This window comes from Alosa alosa, chromosome 7 (assembly GCF_017589495.1).
Source record: "Alosa alosa isolate M-15738 ecotype Scorff River chromosome 7, AALO_Geno_1.1, whole genome shotgun sequence".
Lineage (NCBI taxonomy): Eukaryota > Metazoa > Chordata > Actinopteri > Clupeiformes > Clupeidae > Alosa > Alosa alosa.
Window position 1 is genome coordinate 13,513,282 of NC_063195.1, and position 23,742 is coordinate 13,537,023.

At 38.9% G+C, this 23,742-nt stretch overlaps 1 protein-coding gene and 1 long non-coding RNA gene across 2 annotated transcripts in view; one reads left to right on the forward strand and one right to left on the reverse strand.

Moving 5' to 3' along the window:
• Positions 1–1,245: 1,245 nt before the first annotated feature.
• LOC125298476 lies at positions 1,246–2,442 on the reverse strand. Its single transcript, XR_007194212.1, has 2 exons — positions 2,339–2,442; positions 1,246–2,167 (listed from the first exon to the last, which is right to left on the reverse strand). It is a non-coding gene; the product is annotated as an uncharacterized LOC125298476 (long non-coding RNA).
• A 6,220-nt stretch (positions 2,443–8,662) lies between these two features.
• The window catches only part of LOC125298248, a 31,828-nt gene continuing 16,748 nt past the window's right edge, over positions 8,663–23,742 (forward strand). Inside the window, 2 exon segments of the mRNA XM_048248951.1 lie at positions 8,663–8,794; positions 20,993–21,860. Of these exon segments, the coding sequence (XP_048104908.1) occupies positions 8,722–8,794; positions 20,993–21,860 (941 nt within the window). The 5' untranslated portion in view covers positions 8,663–8,721.

Below are 23,742 nucleotides of genomic sequence, written 5' to 3' on the forward strand. Positions count from 1 at the left end.
TCGCCATCCACTAGCAAAGAAGGACTCGGAGCAAAGTCCTCCAAGCAGCAAAAGCTAGATATTTCTGCCTCACAACAAAAACCTATGACACAGGCTGAAGTCAACTAGGTCTGTCGATGTGCAATATCTTGAATTTCCCCTTGGGGATCAATAAAGTATCTATCTCTCCATCTATCTATCTATCTATCTATCTATCTATCTAATAAATATTGCTACAAACACCTGTTCTACTCATTTCAACTGGCGGCTCAAAACTGCCCAAAAAATCCAAAATCTTTGACATATATCAACTTTTTTTTTGTAACTAACGCAAATAGTTACTTTCCCTGGTAACGAGTTTCTCTGATCATAGAGTAATTCAGTAATAGTAGTGAGTAACTATAACTAATTACTTTTTTTTAAGTAACGTTCCCAACACTGATCCCCACATACACTAACGCACGGTGGGCTACAGGTGACTTCCAGAGGCCGTGAGGTTAGACTCCCGTACAGGTATAGAGACACTTTCAGGCCTGCCGTTTTACGCTTGTTTGAAAAAAAAAAATAGGTGGGTTTTTTTGTGAAAGGACACAGTTTGTACATGTTACTAAGTTGACAGTATTGATATTGTTATTGATGATTGTTTTGATATTGTTATTGATTGATTTGACTGTTTTCTGCTGACATACAGTTATTATAAATGATCCTCTCTTGGGTTATGACATGGAACTGTGGGAAAAGACTGTATGGCTGTTGCCGAAGTAAAACACCCATGGACTGTTTGAACTGTTGAGAGTAATAGGAGCAGCAACTATCGAGGGCAGAATAATCCCTACGTTGCTGTGGATGGCGGGCAGTCTACCCCAAAATCCTAGTTATTGTGGTTTCACTATGTTATTGGAAATTATACCAGTTGTCCTAGGTAATTCAAGAGATTCCTCAACAACTTAAGGGGGGGCAATGTAGTGATATGTGAATGTATGGGCCACCGTAGTGGCACCCCTGTGATGTCATACGTACACACTGAAATAAACCGGCAGTTCGATGAGTGCAACCTATATGGTAGTCACGCGTATTGTCTCCGCACATGACAGTTACCGGTAATCCTCTTTAAATTTCTCTTCAACTTTTAACAGTATGTTGTTTCAGCCATAGGAGGAAGCTAATACAGATATGGTTCAATTATTTTAAATAAGTCAACCCTTCATTGACCTTTTTTTAAGATTAGTTCTGAAGAAAAAAAACAAAAAAACACCAGTATGCATGTAAGGGAGAAGTCTATACATTTATTAAGTTGTTAATTCCATAAGTACTGTAGACTTAAGGGGTGCGCACATTGGCCCCGACATGGCTACACATCCCAAGTGGAAATGTTGTTTGCCCCCACACACTGGCGACACAAATTATTAAGCTACACAGAAGTTGGTTCATTTTGTCACAATGGATTTTCCTGAACAGCACCAACGGCTGGTGTGTGGGGTTGTATGGAAAATAATGGGGTCGAAGTAATCGAATGTAAAAACCGGAGTGCTTTAAGCTCACGTTTAGATTCTAAGATTCTAAATTGTATGATGAATATAAAAAAATCAACAATTATAACATTAATCACTGCCTTATTCTATTAATGAAAACAAATCAGATCCCATATCCCATGTGCTTTAGTTAGTACTTGTTTTTGTTTTTCTATTTCAAGAAAAGGGTTCATGATGAATGGTTCATGTGATGCACTTTTTGAAGTTTGAAATTTCTTCCAAACAGAAAAATATAAGATATTGTTCAGTGACACAAACTGCGATCATTTGCAAATAATAATGCAATGAGAACAATTGGACAGAGGTGTCTCATCATAACAACAATAACAGCATTCCCAGTGAAACATCCTGCACATATCCTGCAACCCCTTAATTCCTTTTCCCTACTACATTTCTGAGAAGTTTGTCAGTCTCCCTTCCAGTACATTCACCCACTGTCTCTCCAATCGTTCCACCTAGTCCTGCGATGTCATCAATGACACTTCCGAGAATTTCGCCAGCCCATCTGTTAGCCCATTTTTCATCTGATTTTATTCCAGCTATTCCTCCAGCTCTTCCACCCGCTGCTCCTCCACGTGCACCCCCATGGCTGTATCCCTCTTTTGCACCTGTGTATATACCCTTGACACCCCCTGCAGCTGCTCCTGCTTTTGCCCCTGCAACAAAAAAATAAATTACTTTCTGTATTATGACAGTCATACAGACGCATCAAGGAAATATCATGACAAATTATCTCATTATTATTAATAATAATAATAATAATAATAATAATAATAGTTCATATTAAATTAACAAACAACAAAATAGGTTAAAAAATTCTCTCTTACGTGTTAATTGATTGCCTGCAGATAGCAGAGGCATTGTCCACAGCAGCATCAACCAGACCATGATGTCTTTCATCTTTGTGTGTCTTCTCTCCGACTGATCTTCAGTGAGTTCCTGAATCTCTGTGGCATATGCCTTTCAGTCACATCAACTTTACCTGTACACAGTGGTGGAGGAAGTACTGAATCTCAGTACTTAAGTAAAAGTACAAATACACAGAGAAATATTTACTTTAGTAAAAGTAAAAGTACCACAATGACAACCCTACTTAAGTAAAAGTAAAAAGTACCTGCTTTTAAATGTACTTTAAGTATTAAAAGTAAAAGTATTTGCATAATGATTTATTCTCTTAATATCTATATTCTAAAAGAAAAAATAGTATGGCTGTGGCATTTTAATTAAGCTAGTTTTAGGTTAGGCTATATTTGACTAGATAGTTTTAAGCTAATGCAATTGTGCCATCTGTGGCCCAGTTTACATTCTGACCTACAATTCTTGAGACTAATTCTGGTTATCTACTAGGGTGATCTGCTGAGTATATCATTCAGCAAAACACGAGAGCCTGAAGTTTAACGGGGTAGACCAGGGAAACGTCGGGTGGATCGTAATGCCAATTCTGCTGATTGAACAGAAAAGTTGCTGAGAAAGGTGTCTTTATGATTAGGTTCAGTTTCACTTGCGCAGACGCACATAGACATTGAATGAGCGCTCACATTTCTACCCCCCCCCCCCCCCCCCCCCAATTGTAGGCTATGCCTCTTTATTTGATCACACACAATTAAGAAATATTTTCTAATCTGGAAAATGCTACGTTTTTTTTTCCGGCCAGCGGTTCTATAATAGTCTACCATTTATTTGTGCCGCAAATGATCCGACGTGTGACAGAAGCATGGGCATAGCCTGTAACTTCGCTGATCCGCGGATAGCAATCTCATCGGACAGGAGGCCCTAACGCTGCAGATAACAGACAGAGAAAGGCACAGAACACAGTTGCATGTACAGTGTCGCCATGGGTCTGGTGAATATAGCCTACCGAATGCAGATGGCTACAAGCTCACGCTTTGCCTGGTCTAGACTAAAAGCTTATGTTTCTAAGAATGCACGAAGGCCCAGAATCTTTGGTAGCAACCCCGCCCCCTGGTAAAACAAACGTGTTTGTCAGAGAGAAAAAAAAACTGATCATAAAATGTATCGTAAAAAGGAACGATGGTGTTGTAGAAATGTAGCGGAGTAAAAGTACAGATAATTGCTGTAAAATGTAACGAAGTAAAAGTCAAAAGTATGCACTATAAATTCTACTTAAGTAAAGTACAAATACGTGGAATATTTACTTAAGTACAGTAACGAAGTATTTGTACTTCGTTACATTCCACCACTGCCTGTACATGCACAAGCACCTCCCTCTCAGCCTCCCGTCTCAGTTTAATTTCCTCTTACACACACACACACACACACACACACACACACACACACACACACACTTCAAAGATTATATTATATTGCCTCTCTCAACAACTGAACAACTGTGTTAAATCACTGAGTAGAAGTATTGTGCATTAGTCAACTGACTTCCACAGAAATGAAACTCAAAATGATGAACCAGAGACAAGACCAGAGTGTTAAGTCAGCATTTTATAATGCACAGTACAATAACTAAAATAAGATTAATTGGGTTTGGACATGGGGAAAAAGAGAGATGACTTTGATAACTCAGCAATGTGCACATTTTTACTAGGCGTGGTCTCTTGATGTGCCCTTTACAGGTGTTTTCCAGATCCTGCTGTAATAGTATGCTGCCCTCTTGTCTTTCGTTTACAGAGAAAGGAATGTAAGACTAGGAGCTACAAGTCCATTAGCAAAACTAATATTTAAATATATAGGTTTGGTCTTGGACAAAAGTAAGACTGTACATGCAAATGGTTGTGCTCTCTACTCTACTTTGACGGATATAAATAATTTGTTCTGCTGGGAAATAGTAGATCTGACACCTGCTGCTGAAGTCTTGAACTGAGCCAGCAGTTATACACACATGTCCCTTCTTCTTCCGTCCATGCTGTCTGTCCTTCCCATGTATCGACATAAGAGTGACATGATACTGTCATGACACATGAATCCTAACCCCAATCCTAACCTCTAACCCTAATCCTAACCCTAACTTGTTATGACAAAAACCGAATGTCACTTAATAATAGAAGCGTTATGTCATAAACAATTATGACTTGTTTATGACACGTTCATGACAGTGTCATGTCACTCTTATGTTGACACTGTCAAGTAAAGTGTAACCGAATGAACACACAGAAGTAGAAGTCAAGTTCAGACATGTACATGTCATTTGCTGTGAACGTGAGATTGCTGGAGAGCCACATATTTAGTCTTTCATTATGTAATTGTGAAGTGTCCACTTTGTTGATAAAGATGTTGTTTTAGCTAAAAAGGAATAATGGATTTTTACAGATTATTTCTGAAAAACAGACACCAGTATACATGTAAGGGAGTAGCATTTATTCAGTTGTTCATTTTATGAGTACTAAAGCTCACATATTGTTAGAGATACAATTCTACATTATACATTTGCATGATGAAGACAAAAAGAAAAAAAATCAACAGTTATAACATAGCCCATTTATTTTTTTGAATCAAATAAAATCTGACCTGATCCCAGATTATGTGCTTTTGTTACAGTACTTCATTTTGTTTTTTCTAATTCAGGTAAAGGGATATGATTCGGTTACAAAGTGCATCACTTGTGCTTTACTTTTGACAGCAACTACAATATCAGATGATAATACATACAGGCATGAAAACGGGTCAGGGGTGAAAAAGGTGAGAGGCACGCAAAGAGGAAAATGGCCGTTTCATAGCAAAACAAGCGCGAGAGAGTGACGTTGTTGCCAATAGTGCATAGCTTCCATGGAGTATGAAGTTGCCTAAAACCAGAGATTTATGAAGAAAACAAACTACAAAATGACTAATTTTTACAAAAAAAAAACAAAACGTATTATTTCTTCTTTTTGGCTTGGGCCTAAGTGTGAAGGGGCCCACTTGTTTGGCAACATGCTTCAGCCTGGCCCTCCTCTCCTCCTCAGTAATCTACAGTACATGAGTTTTCTTCAAAGCTTTCTTTCTTTCTTTATGCCTGAAGTTATCAGACATTTCTGAAGATTTTATAGGCCTAAAGGACACTTCATAGTAGACTATTAGATTGAGTCTGAATAAGATAAGTCTGAATATTTGTTGAACCAAACCAGTTAATAAATAAACTTGGGTAGGGTAGACTATTTAATTTGTAACTTTAATTTGTAAAATTGGTTTTTAATAGTTTTAACCTGCAGCATAGGCTACTTACAGATTGTGGCATTGTGCTAGTGTGTTTAACCAACCAATAAAGTTGTGTGAACAGTGTTCACATTACATGTTAAACCCTGTGGACACAGACTAGGCCTACTGATCAGGCAACTGAACGTTTCTTAAAATTACCATTACCATGTCAAACGCTGCTTTTGTCTCTGAACTCGACAAAACGCACCAGCCCAGTTTAGGAGCATTTAATTCAACTATTTAGTTATTCACATAGCCTTTGCTATACTGATAAAGTATGCCTATTTGCTTCACCTTTTGTTGATCAAGATGGCTCAAACTGCACGTATTCTTCATCAAATAAACTCGTTATGTCTATATTTCTGTCCAATAACGCTAACTTTAACAACAGCCTATGCTACGTTGCTACACCAATCTCAACGTCTTTCTGACAGAAGTTGAAAGTTTCAACTAACTCACCTGTGACATCAGTAAGCATCTCTCCTCGCCGGGCTCACATTCTAGCTGAAATTTCAGACGCATAATCTGTAGTCAGTAGTCACACAGACAGAGAGGCCAGCGCCAGTTATTTTTTCTAGTACACTGCATATATCACGTAGACTACACCACTGCTGATGACTAACGCTTTGATGTTAAAGAGTCTTCATCAGAGTCAACAAATGATTTAAATATCAACGTATTTATTATTCAACGATTTGTATTGGCTCAAAGCTGCAGCGTCCAACGTGGTCATTGCCTGATCCCACCCCATTTATGTCACTTCACTGTCCTGTCTGAATGAAGGCAACTAATAAAACATGTTTTTGTTTATGTGGTATAGCACGTAGTAAATGTAGTCAGACAAAACAAAATATTATGAGAAAATATTTTATTACTCATAATAATAATATTTAATAGAGTTTGAGACCATCGATAAAGCAAAATGGATGTACTGCAGATAAAGAGACAGATACTAAAAAAGGTAAAAATGATCTCTTATTTGTTAATTGATGGCCTGCAGATAACAGAGGCATTATCCACAGCAGCATCAGCCACCAGACCATGATGTCTTTCATATTCTTGTGTATTTTCAGAGCTTTTCAAATGAGACCAGACTGTGAGGAAAGTTTAGAGAGACTCTCTGTGAAAGCAACGTATCTCTGATTGATCTTCAGTGAGTTCCTGAATCTCTGTGGCATATGTTTTACATTCAACTTTACCTGTACATGCACAAACACCTCCTTCACAGCCTTCATTCTCAGTTTCATTTCCTCTTACACACTTAGTTAAACCACTGAGTAGATGCATTTTTCATTAATCACCTGACTTCCTCTGAAATGAAACTCAAAATGATGAACCAGAGATAGGCCAGAGTGGCTGTGTTAAGACAGTAGTCGGCAATATGTAACATATACTATGTATAATATGTGCCACTATGGCAGAAGACAAAGTGCTCAGAAAAAGTGTTAAGCGTTGAGCTTACTGTAACTAGATGTACCGCAGAGCGGTACAATATATGACCGCCGCCCAGTCCAGCACATTTTATTCACAAAAATAAGTCACACTTGTCAAATTGTGTTCATTTCCGACTTTGTTCCTGCTTAGCTTCAGTAATTCAGCAAAGTCAGGGTATCTGCTGGTCTGGATGCTGGCTAAAAACAAAAAGTGAAAGGCATAAATGATTCTAACTGTCTCACTGAATTGCATTATGCACACTCAATTCTCAATGGTATCTGCTAGGCAACAAGTACCAAAACATGAATAATTCATAGATTTCACATGTAATATACATTTTATACAACCCCACCCCCATCTTGCCTGTTCATAATTCTGAGAAATTGTTGAATTGTGTGCAATGTGCATGTGTATGTGTGTGTGTGTGTGTGTGTGTGTGTGTGTGTGTGTGTGTGTGTGTGTGTGTGTGTGTGCATGCATGCATGTAATTGTGGGTGTGCCTGTGTGTGTGCATGTGCATGCATACATATGTCTATGTGTGTGTATGTGTCATACGTATGATCACTGTGAATGTATGTGTGTGTGTGTGAATATCTGTTTATCCACATGTGTGGAATTAGTTAACATGACCCCAGGATGCAAATACATGCAAAATATTGGTCATCCTAGGTCCTACAGTTCTCAAGATATTCACAGAAAACTCTGTTGGTGTACGGTCACTAAATGTACACATATATTAATTTATTGTATGGCCCCCCATGGCATGCATTCAGAGGGTGTCATAATGATCCTACTTTCAATTTCGTGCAGTTTTGACCATGTCAGCCAGAGATATTATGATTACAACACCTAATATTTTGCTTTTTAATTTTTAACTACAGTAGGTGGCGCTATACATGAATTGAGCGGTAATGGGATGGGTGGACATGGCTCCTTACGACCAACATATGAAAAAAGGTGGTCCTCCTAGGCCCTTGAGATATTCACAGAAATATCAGTTTGGACATGGGGAAAAAGAGAGATGCCTTTGATAACTCAGCAATGTGCACACAATGACTAGGCGTGGTCTCTTGATGTGCCCTTTACAGGTGTTTTCCAGGTCAACAAAGGAATTAGGTTTGGGCATGGGGAAAAAAGAGACATGCCTTTGGCTGCACACTATGACTAGGCAGGTTCCTTTTATGACCTTTACCCATGTACTCTTGATCTTGCTAGTATGATGAAATAATGGAAGATTTACAAAACATGTCTAAACAACCAACATCGAGCAGATAAAATAAAATTGTTACAGAGCAGCATAAGCATTTACATTCACAAACCTGGCAAATCTTCATTTTACAGAAGCATTTTACAGAAGCAGTCATTTTACCTGAAACACAGCATAAATGAATGTGTGTGTGTGAGACAGAGACAGAGAGAGAGAGAGAGAGAGAGAGAGAGAGAGAGAGAGAGAGAGAGAGAGAGAGAGGGGCAGAGACATTTTTGAGACAGAGAGAGTCTTAACTCCAAAGAACCTGAGTGGGAGGTGCTTATGTACAGACACAGTTTTACCAGGGTTTGTCACAGTTGACTTTCTTAACAGTCTGGTCTCGTTTCACAAGCTCTGAGTAGACACAACACACTCGGGAAGATGAAACACTTTGTAATCTGGTTGGCACTGTTGTGGTCAATGCCCTTGCTATCTGCTGGCATCCCATTATCACGTAAGAGAGACTTTTTTGTTTCCTACCACTTCTCTTTCTTTCTAGAACTGGTTACATGCTGCTATTCCGACATGCCGCTACTTAGACATTGGCGTCTAATTGTCGAAGTGGCGGCATTAACATTAATTTTCAAGCGTCCCACTACTGCGAAAATTGTTTCCATTGTCGGAGTAACGACACTTGACCTTTTTTCAAACGTCCTGCCATTCCGACACGAGGTCATTAACAGTGGCCAGGATTTTTCAATGGAGTGGACTTTTGCGAAGTAGGCTAGGCCTAGGGTGGGCCTTTATTTTTTTATTCCAATATGGGTAGTATAGCCTAGGCCTACAGTAATCGTCCCAACTTTAAACAACAAACGATTTCATCACAGCTCAGACGATTCATGGCAAAAAAAACCAATAAAAGGCTACATTGATCAATAGCAGGGGCAACAGGATTGGATTCTATAATAGCCTACGCACAAGAACTTCAACCGAATGGTTAGTCGCGTCTCAAGGAGTCCAAGAGTGCGCCTCACACAAACCAGCTCCGTTGAACAGTGTATTTTTCGTGTTTAAGAGCTAAAATAAAGTTGATTAGAGAGTCACATTTGAAATGTTCGGTAGCCTAAATTATATAGCCTAGGCCTAGCGCGTGCATCTCAGAGGAAGAGATTTTGGAGAGAGAGAGGATTTAACCTAGATGATGATTATTTGTGTCTGGTGGTAATTAGACTTGAGTATGGATACCTACGAATTGTTTTGAATAAAAAGATAAGACAACAAATGAAATGTGACCCTGCAAGGCGGAACCAGTCGTTTTGGTAAAATTTACAAAATTAAGTTATTGTACTCACACGAACGGCCATAAACTAAACTTTCCAACAATATGTATATCGAGGGTATTGCAAATAGTATTGGGTGTTGTCAAGTCGCCGACCCTCATTAGATGTGGATATTTGGAGGTAAGGATAGCCTTCAAGAAACAAGGTTATCGCAGTTGCTGTGAGATATGGCCCTTTTCCAGTCTCTCTCAAAATCAAAACACACCCAATTCACGCTTGGACTTTACGATTATGTTTATAAATGTTGGGACTGATGGACACTGAACTCTGGGGGTTATTTGAACGTTTCGTTGGGAAGTGGTTTACTGTAAAAGGAGCGTCGGATATCCCACCTGTCTGCACAATTATAGGGCCATGATAATGCATGCGCAAGCATAAAGTCGAGAGAAAGCCTAAATAAATATGCAGACATGTTATGTGCAATTCAACAACTGCACGCCTGACATATAAAATATATAGGTCTAGCCTACATTATTGTGTAGTAAATTGAGTTTATCCAACCTGCTGGCAAGCCAAAATGCGTTGCACATGGCTTTATCATTGTCCTCTAAAATGCAATATAAGCAACTATATCGCACATCCAGTTTGAACACCCTGATGAACACTGAACTCTGGGTTATTTGAACGTTCACTGAAGTGGTTTAGGCTACTGGAGCGTAAGAATTCCGCCCGTCTTTGCGCAATTGGCCATTGATTGACGGCCATTAATTAATTAATATAGGTGGCCTGCACGCACAGAGTTTATTTGATGCATGGACTTTCCGACCGTTTTCCCCTGAGAGCTTAGAGAATAAAATGAGGAGAGCTACCTGTGTTTTACATAATGTGTAACATTTATTCACATGGCCAGTTCAAAATCACCTAAGGTTTTGACTGAAATGTGTGGCGATATCAATTATTGGGAAAAACATTGTTTAGTGGATTGTTGATGTAGCTGCAGGTAGGCCTGTCAAACTCGATTCCTTTTAAGGATCCGGGTTATTCTGAGTCACTCACTAAACTGATCCGGGTTGAACGAGTCACTTGAGTCAGTATTGCTAAATCACAAAGAAATTCAGTCCTACGTTCAAGCAGTGCAGTGGGGTGCTTCATTTCGTGCCTTCTCATGTTGGATGTGGATCCTCCATGATTTGAAACCAGGTTTTTGGTTGGTTTTTCTGGTGAAAGATCCAAGTGAGTCATGACTCAAACACCTTTAGCTGCAGGTGCAGATGACATGACTAAAGCTCATCCATCCATCTAGGATGTTGGAATTTGATAGGATACAGGAACTGCAGAGATAAATTGAAAATGAGGATTGGTAGCCTAATGTCAGAATAGCGGTAGGCCTACTAAAAAAAATTGGAGTAGGGGCATGTCTAAATAGAGGCATGTCGTAATAACGGTATGTCGTAATAGAGGGTTGTCATAATAATGGGATGTCGTAATAAAGAGTGAACCCCTCTAGAACTCTAGCTCTTTCTTTGTTTTTAACTTGATTTTTAGTCTGCGTTTCAATTATTGTACAGTAATATATTTTGTCATGATTTCTGTAAGTATAGGCCTATCAAATTATGTATGTTTAAGTTCAACTCGTTGTTCTACTTATAGTAGCCTTCTGAACAAACCAGTTCAACCACTGAACGCTGCCTGGTAGCTAGCTAGCGGCTTAAAAGGATCTCAGACATTTGTGGATTAAGACAAATTGGTCCAAAAAACCCACAGCAACTTCAGAAAGAAATTACTAATTTATTGGTTAAATTCAACAAGTCTCCCATCAACATTAGGGCAGCGAGAACTTACTCTGAGGGGTATTTCACAGAAGAATTAAGGGTAACACTTCACTTGATGGGTGAGTTCATAACACATTCATAGCAGCTGTCATAAACTGCACATAAAGCATTCATGACTGTTTCATGAGACATGACTCAACATTCATACCAAACCTTTTATGAATGTGGAAGACAGAACGATGACAACTTGTCAAAATAAAAGTCCAACAATCGCAAAGCAGCATTGCCGTTTTTCTCTCCAGCCTTTGTAAATATTTCATGAATGTCTTATGAAGTCTACATCGAATGTCACTTTACAAGTTGTGAAGTATTCATAATCACTGAATTTAACACTGGGAGGTAAACTAGCCTACATTCAGCTGACCCGTATTTGTGTAACCTGGAACGGTTGGACATTCCCAGTAGCAAAAGATGAGAAATCATCTGCAAAGGTATCAAATACATAAATCAAATACATTTTTATGAAACAAAAATTATTTGCTTGACCATGTTCTGTCTTTTTGGAACTGGAGTAGCCCATTGACTCAGATGTGAAGTGATCAGGTAAGAGGTTTGGAACAAAAACGGCAATGCTGCTTTGCAATTGTTGAACTTTTATTTTGACACATTTTTGTCGTTCTGTCTTCCACATTCATGAAAGGTTTGGTATGAATGTTGAGTCATGTCTCATGAAACAGTCATGAATGCTTTATGTGCAGTTTATGACAGCTGCTGCTTCACCCGTCAAGTAAAGTGTTACCGAATTCCAAGATAAGTGATCAAGCGATGCTTTCCACAGCGTTGTCTGGTCATTCTAGCTCATTGGTCATGGTTCGGAGTAATTTCACCCTAGGGTCCTTTGTACCATGACCCCGAGCCAAACACCCTCCCAGAACCCTTGGTTTTCCCTTGGTCGAACCCTGGTCGAGTAGCGCTGTCAGAAACTAATGACTTTCTGCAGGCGCTTATGGAACCAACAGAGTATCTCGTAAATTACCCCACTAATAATTCCCTGAATGGTACGAAACTTCAACAGTAGTACAACTTTGTTCTTTACTCATAAAACGAGGCATTGGAAAGTTTGTAAGTACACCAGGAGTTTATTTAAATAACACTTGTCTGATAGCTTCTACTCTGCTGCTATCTACCGCTGCGTCGACGTTACTTCCATGATTTGGGAAAAGCCCGTAAAAGTCCTGGCAGGAAGCGAGTACATCACAGCTTTTTGGTATATCCAATGCGAAGTGTTTACAACTTAGTGTTAACTAAAAATTGTTGCAAACTGGTACTACGAACAAAATATTAGTGCATTCCTGGATCTACATCCTTATGCATGCTTCCTGCCAGACAGAAAATAATTCTGTGGAATTGCATGGATTCCAGTTTCTTCCAGCAGCAACTGGAATCCATACATGGAATTATTTTTGGAATCTGATCCCTTATCATACCTGTTCATTCTTACTCGTCGCTCGACTTATCGTGACTAATTGCAAGATGGCTGCAAACGCTAAACTTCGTGAAGATACTGTCTGTATAAATCGTCATGTAAGTAAACTACCAGTGCTTTTTCAAAGTTCTCAATGTCTCGTTTTAACCCTTTAACTGGCACACCATGATAAAAGTGATGAAAAAAATATTTTTTTGTTTTATCTTGCTCTATTAGGCTGTAGTATTAAAAATCTGTGATTTTTTTTCCCAAAGGACCCTCCCCTTCAATTTCTATGAACCTCTACCAAACGGTTGAAGTGCCTGTTAATGGTATAAGTCAGTATCTGACTTTGACATGAGATTATTGTGTTTTACTGAAAGAAAACAGTTGTTCCCCCAAAAAGTGGTATTATATTGTAGCCCTGGTCCCAGAGTTTAAGATAAATCATGTTAACAAGAAATAGACTCATTCCTGTACCTGCAGACCACTTAAGTAAATGTACCATTGAAATTAATGGGATTCTATGGATTTAGGTGAAGAACGTGTACACATAATACATTTTGGTCAGTACCATGAAGAGAAAACTAATTCAACTATATAAACCATATATTTTCTGAAAGCTTAGACCCTCAGGATGTGATGTAACATGACATGAGTCATGTCCCACCCTCCTCATTAGTATGCAGCCCATGCATATCACATTGGGTATTGGTACAGTAAATCGGTATATGGCTGATACCTTTGGGTCTGTGTCATTTAGGAAAAACTGGTTCAACTATATAAACCATATATTTTCTGAAAGCTTAGACCCTCAGGATGTGATCTAACATGATATGAGACATGTCCCACCCTCCTCATTAGTATGCAGCCCATGCATAACACATTGGGTATTGGTAAATTGGGTATATGGCTGATACCTTTAGATCTGTGCTATTTAGGAAAAACTGGTTCAACCATATAAACCATATCTTTTCTGAAAGCTTACACTCTCAGGATGTGATCTGACATGAAACATGTCCCACCCTCCTCATTAGTATGCTGCCCATGCATTACACATTGGGTATTGGTGGTTCAACCATATAAACCATATCTTTTCTGAAAGCTTACACTCTCAGGATGTGATCTGACATGAAACATGTCCCACCCTCCTCATTAGTATGCTGCCCATGCATTACACATTGGGTATTGGTAAAGTAAGCGTATGGCTGATACATTTGGAGCTACCATGGAGGGACAAACTGGTTAAACCATATAAACCTTGTTGTCTGAAAGCTTAGACCCTCAGGATGTGAGTAAAGTAAGCGTATGGCTGATACATTTTGGGCTATACCATGGAGGACAAACTAATTAAACCACCTAAACCAACATTGTCTGAAAGCATATACCCTCAAGATGTGAACTGACATGGGTTTTGACATTTGTCACCCTCCTTATGACATGATAGCCCAAAATGGTATTAGCCATATACACTATTTGTATTCACCAATACCCAATGTATTATGCTTGGGCAGCATATTAATGAGGAGGGTGGGATATGTCTCATGTCATGTTAGATTACATCCTGAGGGTCTAAGCTTTCAGAAAATATATGGTTTATAAAGTTGAATCAGTTTCCCCTTCATGGTACAGACCAAAATGTATTGAATTGCATTGAATTAGCATAGATTAGCGTAGCTGATAAGCCTATTGATATATTTCATACGTATGCATGCTTTTTAAACATATATATGCTGTGTTTACAGTAGTAGTATACATTTGAAAACAGTATATAATGGTTAATATAATTAATTCATGAACTTTGTCATGTTTTCAAATATTATCTATACGGACCTGACTTTTACCATTGACAGGCACATCAACCGTTTGGTAGAGCATGTTTTCAAACAATTATTTAACCATGAAAATATTTTTTTTTTCTTAATGTAAGTTAATACATGTGTTATTCCACTTCAATTTTACATAATAATGAAGAAAAAAAAGTCTTAGCTTTAAAAACTTGGTAGATGTGACACAAAATATGGCCGAAATTGCGTAAATTAATTTCTTAAATCGCGTATGATGAGAAGGTGTGGCCTTCGATATTACAGAGGTATTGAGCAAATATTTTGTGCTTAACATGTAGTACTCAAGTGGTAGATATGGGTCCATATGTTTAAATTTAAAACAGTTTGATTTTTTGGTAAGATATGGTGTCTTAAAGTGTGCTCTACCAAACGGTTGTGCAGTCATGCTAGGGCCCTCGGAAGTCTACCAATGAAGTGTGGAGATACGTTGAGCCTCGTAAATGGTGTAAAACAGTGATTTATTTGCATGGCTAGACCAATGCCCGAGGAACCCCCATTGAGAAAGCTGTTGGTAGCATCTGCTAACTAGCGCCAGATTTCGGAGTGCAGGGGACAAGCCGAGATGGGCTATGAGACATACGTTCACACTTGGTATCATGTTTCAACACACTTTAGGTTAATATCACATCGGAATTCTCCTTTAACACGTTGTTCTCTTTGTCTCGTTTTCTCTCTAAGTTTCGTTTTTTTCTCCCTAAGTTTTGTTTTCCTCTCTTCACTTAATTACATGAATTACTCCCTTAATAATGCTGAATTGCCACCTACTGGACAAAAATGGTAACCTCATCGTGACTATCTTAGAAGTCTTAACATGTAAAATGTTTTATTGCAAAAGCATATACAAAAACTACAAAAAAACACTTCTGTTTTGTCCTACCTTGTATGTTTGTGTGTAATTATGTATCTATTTGAAATGATAAAGAGTTGTTGAGTGTATTGAAAAGTTCTATATAAATATTTTTGTTCTTGTGAGGCTGTTAAGTCTTGTATTTATATTACCCTGCCTTGATGTGCCCTTTACAGGTGTTCTCCAGATCTTGCTGTACTAGTATGCTGCCCTCTTGTCTTTTCAAATCAGATGATTTCTTTTTACGTTGTGCTAACTCATGAAACTTAGTAGAAATTGCATTATTTCTGTGGATAATGCCTCTGTTATAAGTTGAAGTAACTTAAGGATTTTGGGCACCAGCGCATGGCGTAAAGTTCCGCACAAAGTTGAATTCGGTATTTTGCACGTTTATTTTTTAAGCATTGCACCCAGGGGTGTGGCAATTAACAACCTAGGGAGGGTCCTAGCGCGTTGTCTAAAAATCGCTATCATACACCACCTAAACCTGGTCAGAAGTCAATGGCGAGTTGTTCATATGCTATTTTAAGAGCGCATGTCAACAGTCATATTGGCAGGTGCACGCACCATCCTTCTATCATTCATGAGCGCACACCAGCGCAAGTCCATGCAAAGCATTGCAAATTGCACGATTACAATGGGAAACATAATTAGAGTAAAGATATTACGAAATACTGTACATCTCATGATGAGTAGTTATTCACCATCATTTGCAAATTGATAATGACGGTTAAAAGTGATTAGGGGAGAGGCGAGAGACACGTATGGAGCACAGCTGAAGACGCACTGTCACGAGATATAAGCAACTCCTCTGCAAGATAAATGTTGTTTTATTTAGTCATTTGAGCAATATTAGGGTAAGTGTTGCTTTTTCCAGCCTATGTTTTCGGTGGTAACTGTCAGTCAATAGTGAAAGTAACTGCATATACTGTAACTGTCTTGTCGTTGACTGACTCCTTGGTGAAGTTAGTTTCACTTTGCCAATGAGTTCAAATGATAGACGAGAGGAAATGCGTGAAGGCTATGCTAGGTTTTAGTAAAGCATGGTTTAAGAATGACTATTCCATACGGTCTCGCAAGCAGCCTCCTTCAAATGCGCCGTTGAAGGCCAAAATACCGATGCATTTATTTGACATATCGCGCTTTGTGCCGTTAAAGGGAATGACAGATGTCATTCTCATTGGTTTAAAATGATGTTACGCCCCAAACACACCCATATGACTGATTAAAAAACCTAGGAACACCTTGTTGCGCCATGCGCTCCACTTTTGATAACGAAACCCCTCCCAATGTGAACTGGACATCCTACTAAATTTGAATAGACTTTTGACGAGTGACGATGCGTTTTAGAATGTCATGATAGGGCCCTTGATGATTCTTGATGATTCTTCCAGTGAACTTTGGGATTCTTGCACTGATACAGATAATTAAATATTTAAGTTGAGTCAACTGAATTTTACAAGTTTGCAAGATGAAATTACAAAAAATGCTGAGATAACTGTTTTTTTTTATATTTTACCACGTCTTTCTGATTATTTGAGTTATATTCAAAGAAGTCCAAATTCCGGCTCACATTTTTGTTTCAACCATTCACTTACTGTAATTAGCTGATTCTGTTCTGAACTGTTATGCCAGCTAATTAGTGAAATTAGCTGTACTGCCTCTACTTTCTACTTTGACACCTCTGCAAGTAAAATATATAGTGTGTTTATTACTGTAAGCACAACATGTGTATTGAAGGTGTGCTAACTAATGTTACATTTCCCACAATGCATTTCCAGACACACAATCAACAGGCAGAGGCAGAAATCTTATAAAAGTACAACATTTATTTAACAATTAAAAAAAGTATGTACACTGTAATAGTTCACTTCAGTAACTTATAGACACTGTAGTCTGTGGGTCATTCTATGTGCAATCAACAAATGACTCTTGGATTTGCGTCATACTTTAGGTCAATAATGTCATTAACAGACAGTCTCTTTCCCTTTCTCTCACGCACACACACACACACACACACACAACTTACAATCTCACAAATGAGATTAAGATATACCACCAAAAGAACACGTACCTGTTTTCAATCAGCTTTACCAGGGATGCCAAGTGACACCAGTTGATTTCTCATTCAAATGAAATGTGACTGTAACAGTGTGTCATTAGTATATGGGATCCTTTTCAAATGAGCATGATGAAGCTGAGGGTGTTTTTATTGCGTTTTATTACCTGCTGGACTACAGGAGCACAATCCATGTTAATCATTTAACAGAGGAGTAAATGGAACAATAAGGCACCTTTGAAGTTCCACAGTGACATTCCATGATAAACCAGGTGTAGACTTAGCCAGGAAATCAGATGACAACAGTAATCCAGAGTCCCGCCTTCTAAAAGGCAACAGTAATCCCACCGTCTAAAACACACCATTAATCTTCAGAGTCCCGCACCATTTATCTTCAGAGTCCCATTGTGTAAAAGCCTTTTCTTTAACATGGGGACACAAGTCAATATGGAAAATACTGCTGAATGATAAACACTGACCTTTGTCAATGCTGTGTTTAGAACTTTCAGTGGAATATATTGCCTACAGGCACAACTGCAATAGTGACTGGCATAAAAACAATGCGATATAAACATAACTTAACTTTCAGAGACTGACAAATAAGTAAAACAATGGAGCATGTCCGTCACTCTATCTGGCGAAGAACCTGCAACAATTTGAATTATGCAAGAGGATGACTTTGGAATAAAGCTGTATACTCCCAGCTGAGAGGTTTCCATAATCCATAATGAGCCATAATAAACCATAGGACCATAAACAGAATGCCATGCTGGAAATTAAACTCTGAGTGCACATTGCACACACACACACACACACACACACACACACACACACTAGTTTCATCTGTGTCATTTATTTCTGGACTGCATGGAATATGTTCATGAAAAGCTCCCTTAATAATGCTGAATTGCCACCTATTGGACAAAAATGGTAACCTCATCGTGCCTATCTTAGAAGTCTAACATGTTGGAATGAAAACAACAAAAAACTAGATGTACCACAGAGCGGTACAAAATATGACCGCTGCCCAGTCCAGCACATGTTTTCCACAAAAATAAATCACGCTGAAAGGCATATATGCTTCTAACTGTCTCACTCAATTGCATTATGCACACTCAATTCTCACTGGTATCTGCTAGACAACAAGTAGCAAAACATGATTAGTTCATAGATTTCACATGTAAAATACATTTTATTCAACCCCACCCCCATTTTGCCTGTTAATAATTCTGAGAAATTCTTGAATTGTGTGCATGTGTACATGTTTATGTTTATGTGTGGGTGGGTGGGTGTGTGTGCGTGCATGTGCATGCAATTGTGTGTTTGCCTGTTTATGTGCCTGTGTGTGTGCATGTGCATGCATGCGTATATATGTCTACTGTGTGAGTATGTGTCATACGTAGGATTACTGTGAGCATAGGCGTGCATAAATAGACACTACTAGGTGGTGCTAAAGCACTAGGAAGTTTGCCCTTTATCAATGAAAATGCCCTTTTGAAACTTGTTTTTTTTTTTTTTAATTATTAATATTATTAAGATTTTACTGAGGTCGGTTTTGAAATGATCTTTTGAAAACCTGAGCCATTAAAAACTACTGAAACAATGCCCCGAAATGAGCCACCTCCTTGCGCACACCCGACCAGCCTATCTCTCTTCCTTTGTCACGTGAACTCGGCGCGAAGTCGCTGGAGGGCACGCCAGATGCGCAGCACCATAGCAGTTCAGTAAGCGTCTTCAGATAGCAGGCATGGTCGCTAACAGGCTGCTTCTCCTGTGCCCCATCAGCCAGGTAACATACAGATCAAGCAAAATCTTACAGTTTGCCCTCTAAGCTCAACATGTAATAATTTTGTTGTGCAGTAAAATGTCTCATTCAGCACCAAACAAGCATTTTTGCCGACTGGTCACCTGATAAACTAGTTAGATAAAGCTAGATAAAGTTTTACGCTGTAGCCCAAATCAATGACAGATAACGTGACGACCACATACAAATAATTATGGCTGCGCGGCGGTCATATAGGTTTAGTCAGATTTTTTTTTTTTTCTTCTTTTTCGCATGTCCAAATTTCCGTCAAGGATTCCCGGGACACTGCAAGATCGGGGTACACAAAACTTGGTGGGCATGTAACCCCACATGGATAGCATGGAACCTCCTTTTTTCGTATTGATCTGTAGCCCCCCGCTGGACTGGACCCCCCAAAAGGAGGGTAGGGCAGACACAGTTTTCTGTGAATATGTTGAGAACCGTAGGGCCTAGGATGACCAATTTTTTTTTGTATGTTGATCTCAAAGGGCCATGTCAACCCATTCCATAACCACTCATTTCATGTATAGCGCGACCTAGTTAAACACAAAAAAGTAAAAATGAGGTGTTGTAATCGCAGGTATCTGTGACCTAACATTGTCAAAACTGCACGAAATTGGAAGTGTAGGATCATTATGACACCCTCTGAATGCACGCCAAGTTTCGTGGAATTCCGTTAATGGGGGGGGCCACACAATCATGTAAACCCATTCCATATGCACACATGTGCATAAACAGATACACACGCACACACATACATTCACAGTAATCCTACGTATGACACATACTCACACAGTAGACATATATACGCATGCATGCACATGCACACACACAGGCACATAAACAGGCAAACACACAAGCGCATGCACATGCACGCACACACACATGTGATACCAGCAGATACCAGTGAGAATTGAGTGTGCATAATGCAATTCAGTGAGACAGTTAGAATCATATATGCCTTTCAGCGTGACTTATTTTTGTGGAAAACATGTGCTGGACTGGGCGGCGGTCATATTTTGTACCGCTCTGCGGTACATCTAGTTAAAACTACATTCTGCTAGGTCGTTATAGGCTATATAGTTTGTTTTTAATAGCAAACAGAAATGTCAAGATGGCAACAGGTCATTACATTCTTTAATTGACATAAAATTCAAAAATCTGATTATACAAAATATTCAATCAATGTGGCGCAAATGAGGCTATAGAGGCGGTGGATTAATTTATCAAAAGTGAGCAGCAACCACTGGCTAAGCCCCGAATGTTTTCAACAGCTAGGCGACCCCCCTGTCTATTGCGTTTCAAGACAGCCATGCTGCATTGGATTTCATAAGGACGAATTGTTAAATTGTTACAATGTAATTATATATATCTTTATTTAGCATGTTTGTTTTCTCCATATGTGCTCATGCTGTGTTCCCCAAGTGGTAGGCCAGGTCTCAGCTGCTACAATTAGTTTTTTTTTTTTTGTCTGCCCCCGAATGTCAAACTCTGCCTATGCAGTGACAGTGAACCTTGCCAAACACTCAGAGTAACCACATTCTTATGAAGATTCTTGACATTCATAGTTTAGCAATCAAATTGTTTCTGTTCCCTACAACATATACACACAAACTCTTTCTGAATGTTTTCACACAGGAGAAATACGGATTGTGCTGCTGGGTAAAACTGGAGCTGGAAAGAGTTCAACAGGAAACACCATCTTGGGGAGACCTGCTTTCAATAAAAGTTCAGGTTTTCAGTCTGTTACTTCAACTTCTCATAAGGAGAGTGGAGAGGTCAATGGGAGACGGGTCACAGTGGTGGACACCCCAGGACTATTTGATACAAGAATGACTGGTGCTAATTTGAAAATCGAGATAGAGAAATGTGTCAATATGTCTCTTCCTGGCCCCCATGTCTTCCTGCTGGTGATCAGAATGGATGTAAGATTCACAGAGGAGGAGAGGAACACCGTGAAGTGGATCCAGGAGAACTTTAGTGAGAGAGCTGCAAATTATACCATGGTGCTGTTCACTCATATTGAACAGCTGGATCAGTCAGTGGAACATACAATAGATCAAGATCAGGATATTAAGGAGATCATCAACACATGTGGGGGTGGATATCATGCTCTACATAAAATCAAGAATCAGACTTCGGTTAAAGAGCTCTGGGATAAGATATACAAAATGATGGAGAAAAATAACGGTGAATATTACACAAACGAGATGTATCAGGAGGCTCAGGCAAGGATGAGAGAAGAGGAGGAGAGAAAGCGAGAGGAAGAGAAGAAGAAAAAGGAGGATGAGGAAAGGAGGATTAGAGAGGATGAAAGACAGATAATTAAGAAAAAGGAAGAGGAAGTGAAGTTAAAGAAAAATGTGGGTAAAATTGCTGGAGCAATTATTGGGGTAGCCATGAGTCTAATTGGAGGTCCTGTTACTCCGTTAGCTGTTGGAGCTATATTAGGAGGAACAGCAGGACATTTTTTGGCTGAAGACCTGTTTGACTGGGCAAGTACTTTATTTTTTTAAATCTAGACAAAGCTCATGTTGAGGTTTGCAGGACTTCATTTTTCTGGAACCAATACCATATTCCCCTTTGGCTTACACAAAACTGTATTATTAATTCTATTGCAAATATATATATTGCATTATATTGTATTATAAATGTAATATCTATGTCATTTTTGATCCAATATTAATTATGCAGATGTGCAATCCACCAATGGAATTGAAATAGAAATTGTAAATAGGACTTAGTGAAAAGCAATATTTTGAGGTGCTTTTTGAACATGTGTCTAAAGCAGGGCTATTCAATTAGTTTGTAATGGGGGCCAGTTCATGAAAAGCATTAGCCTGGCTAGCGCCACCACTTCTCAATGAGACGTGGTCTGGGAACCAAATGTTCATTTTCTCGTATTTGAAAAAAATGCCCAGATCCATTTATTGGGTGCCACGGATGTCTATCAAATGCGTCTGTGCATAGCTCATCATCGTCTTGCTTTCCCCCCTGTTCTGTGATTGGTTCCCTATCTCAGGCGAAAATTTGCTCCATGGTCGGTCTCCAGGCTGCTTTAGCAGCGTGAATCAAATCGCGCGCAAGGCAGCATGGGAACACCCAGGCTAGAAAAGCATCACAACTGAGGGGCCGGAGAAATGCAGCTTGAAATATGAGTAATCACATTACAGCTGTAGATACAATGAAGTACAACAGCAGCAATATGGGTGTTCAAATGTTCTATTTAGTACATGCATACAACATCTTTAACTGGTTGTTGATGGCTAATATGGAATGAAATCTGTGATAAGATAGCAGTAATGGAATCTGTGTTTTGCACAGTAACTGCTAGGTCCAAGATTTCCAGTGAGTACAAACAGGTTGTCTTTTCTGGTTCTAATCACACTATTTTAACATGTTTTGAGAGGGACAGGCCCATCTTTTTTCTGACGCACGTCACCATGCATTATACCAAATGTCACTGCTTGAATAAATGAAAAACATACTGAACATGGGCATAGTTCACGATGACAATGAAAACGTTTAGCGTACTTAGTTTTGTGCCAACATATTGTAGAAACACAACCACGGCCTTTATTTAGTGAACGGAAGTGCAAATCATCTCCTTCACTTTCTTTGGTTATTATATAGTCTACGATTCACTTTAAAGGAGAATTCCGGTGTGATATTGACCTAAAGTGTATTGAAACATGATACCGAGTGTGAACGTATGTCTCATAGCCCATCTCGGCTTGTCCCCTGCACTCCAAAAATCTGGCGCTTAGTTAGCCGATGCTACCAACAGCTTTTTCAATAGTGGTGCTTCGCATCGGGCTAGCCATGCAAATAAATCACTGTTTTACACCCATTTACGAGGCTCAATGTCCACACTTCAAATCTCCACACTTCATTGGTAGACTTCTGAGGGCCCTGACATTTAAAATGTTTTATTGCAAAAGCATATACGTGGTAATGAAAAAACTACAAAAAACACTTATGTTTTGTCCTAACCTTGTATCTTTGTGTGTAATTATGATCTATAATCTATTTGAAATGATAAAGAGTTGTTGAGTGTATTGAAAAGTTCTATATAAATATTTTTTGTTCTTGTGAGGCTGTTAAGTCTTGTATTTATATTACCCTGCCTTGATGTGCCCTTTACAGGTGTTCTCCAGATCTTGCTGTACTAGTATGCTGCCCTCTTGTCTTTTTCAAATCAGATGATTTCTAGTGCTTTTTTTTTTACGTTGTGCTAACTCATGAAACTTAGTAGAAATTGCATTATTTCTGTGGATAATGCCTCTGTTATAAGTTGAAGTAACTTAAGGATTTTGGGCACCAGCGCATGGCGTAAAGTTCGTTCTATATAAATATTTTTTTCACCAGCATAGCAAAGTTGAATTGCA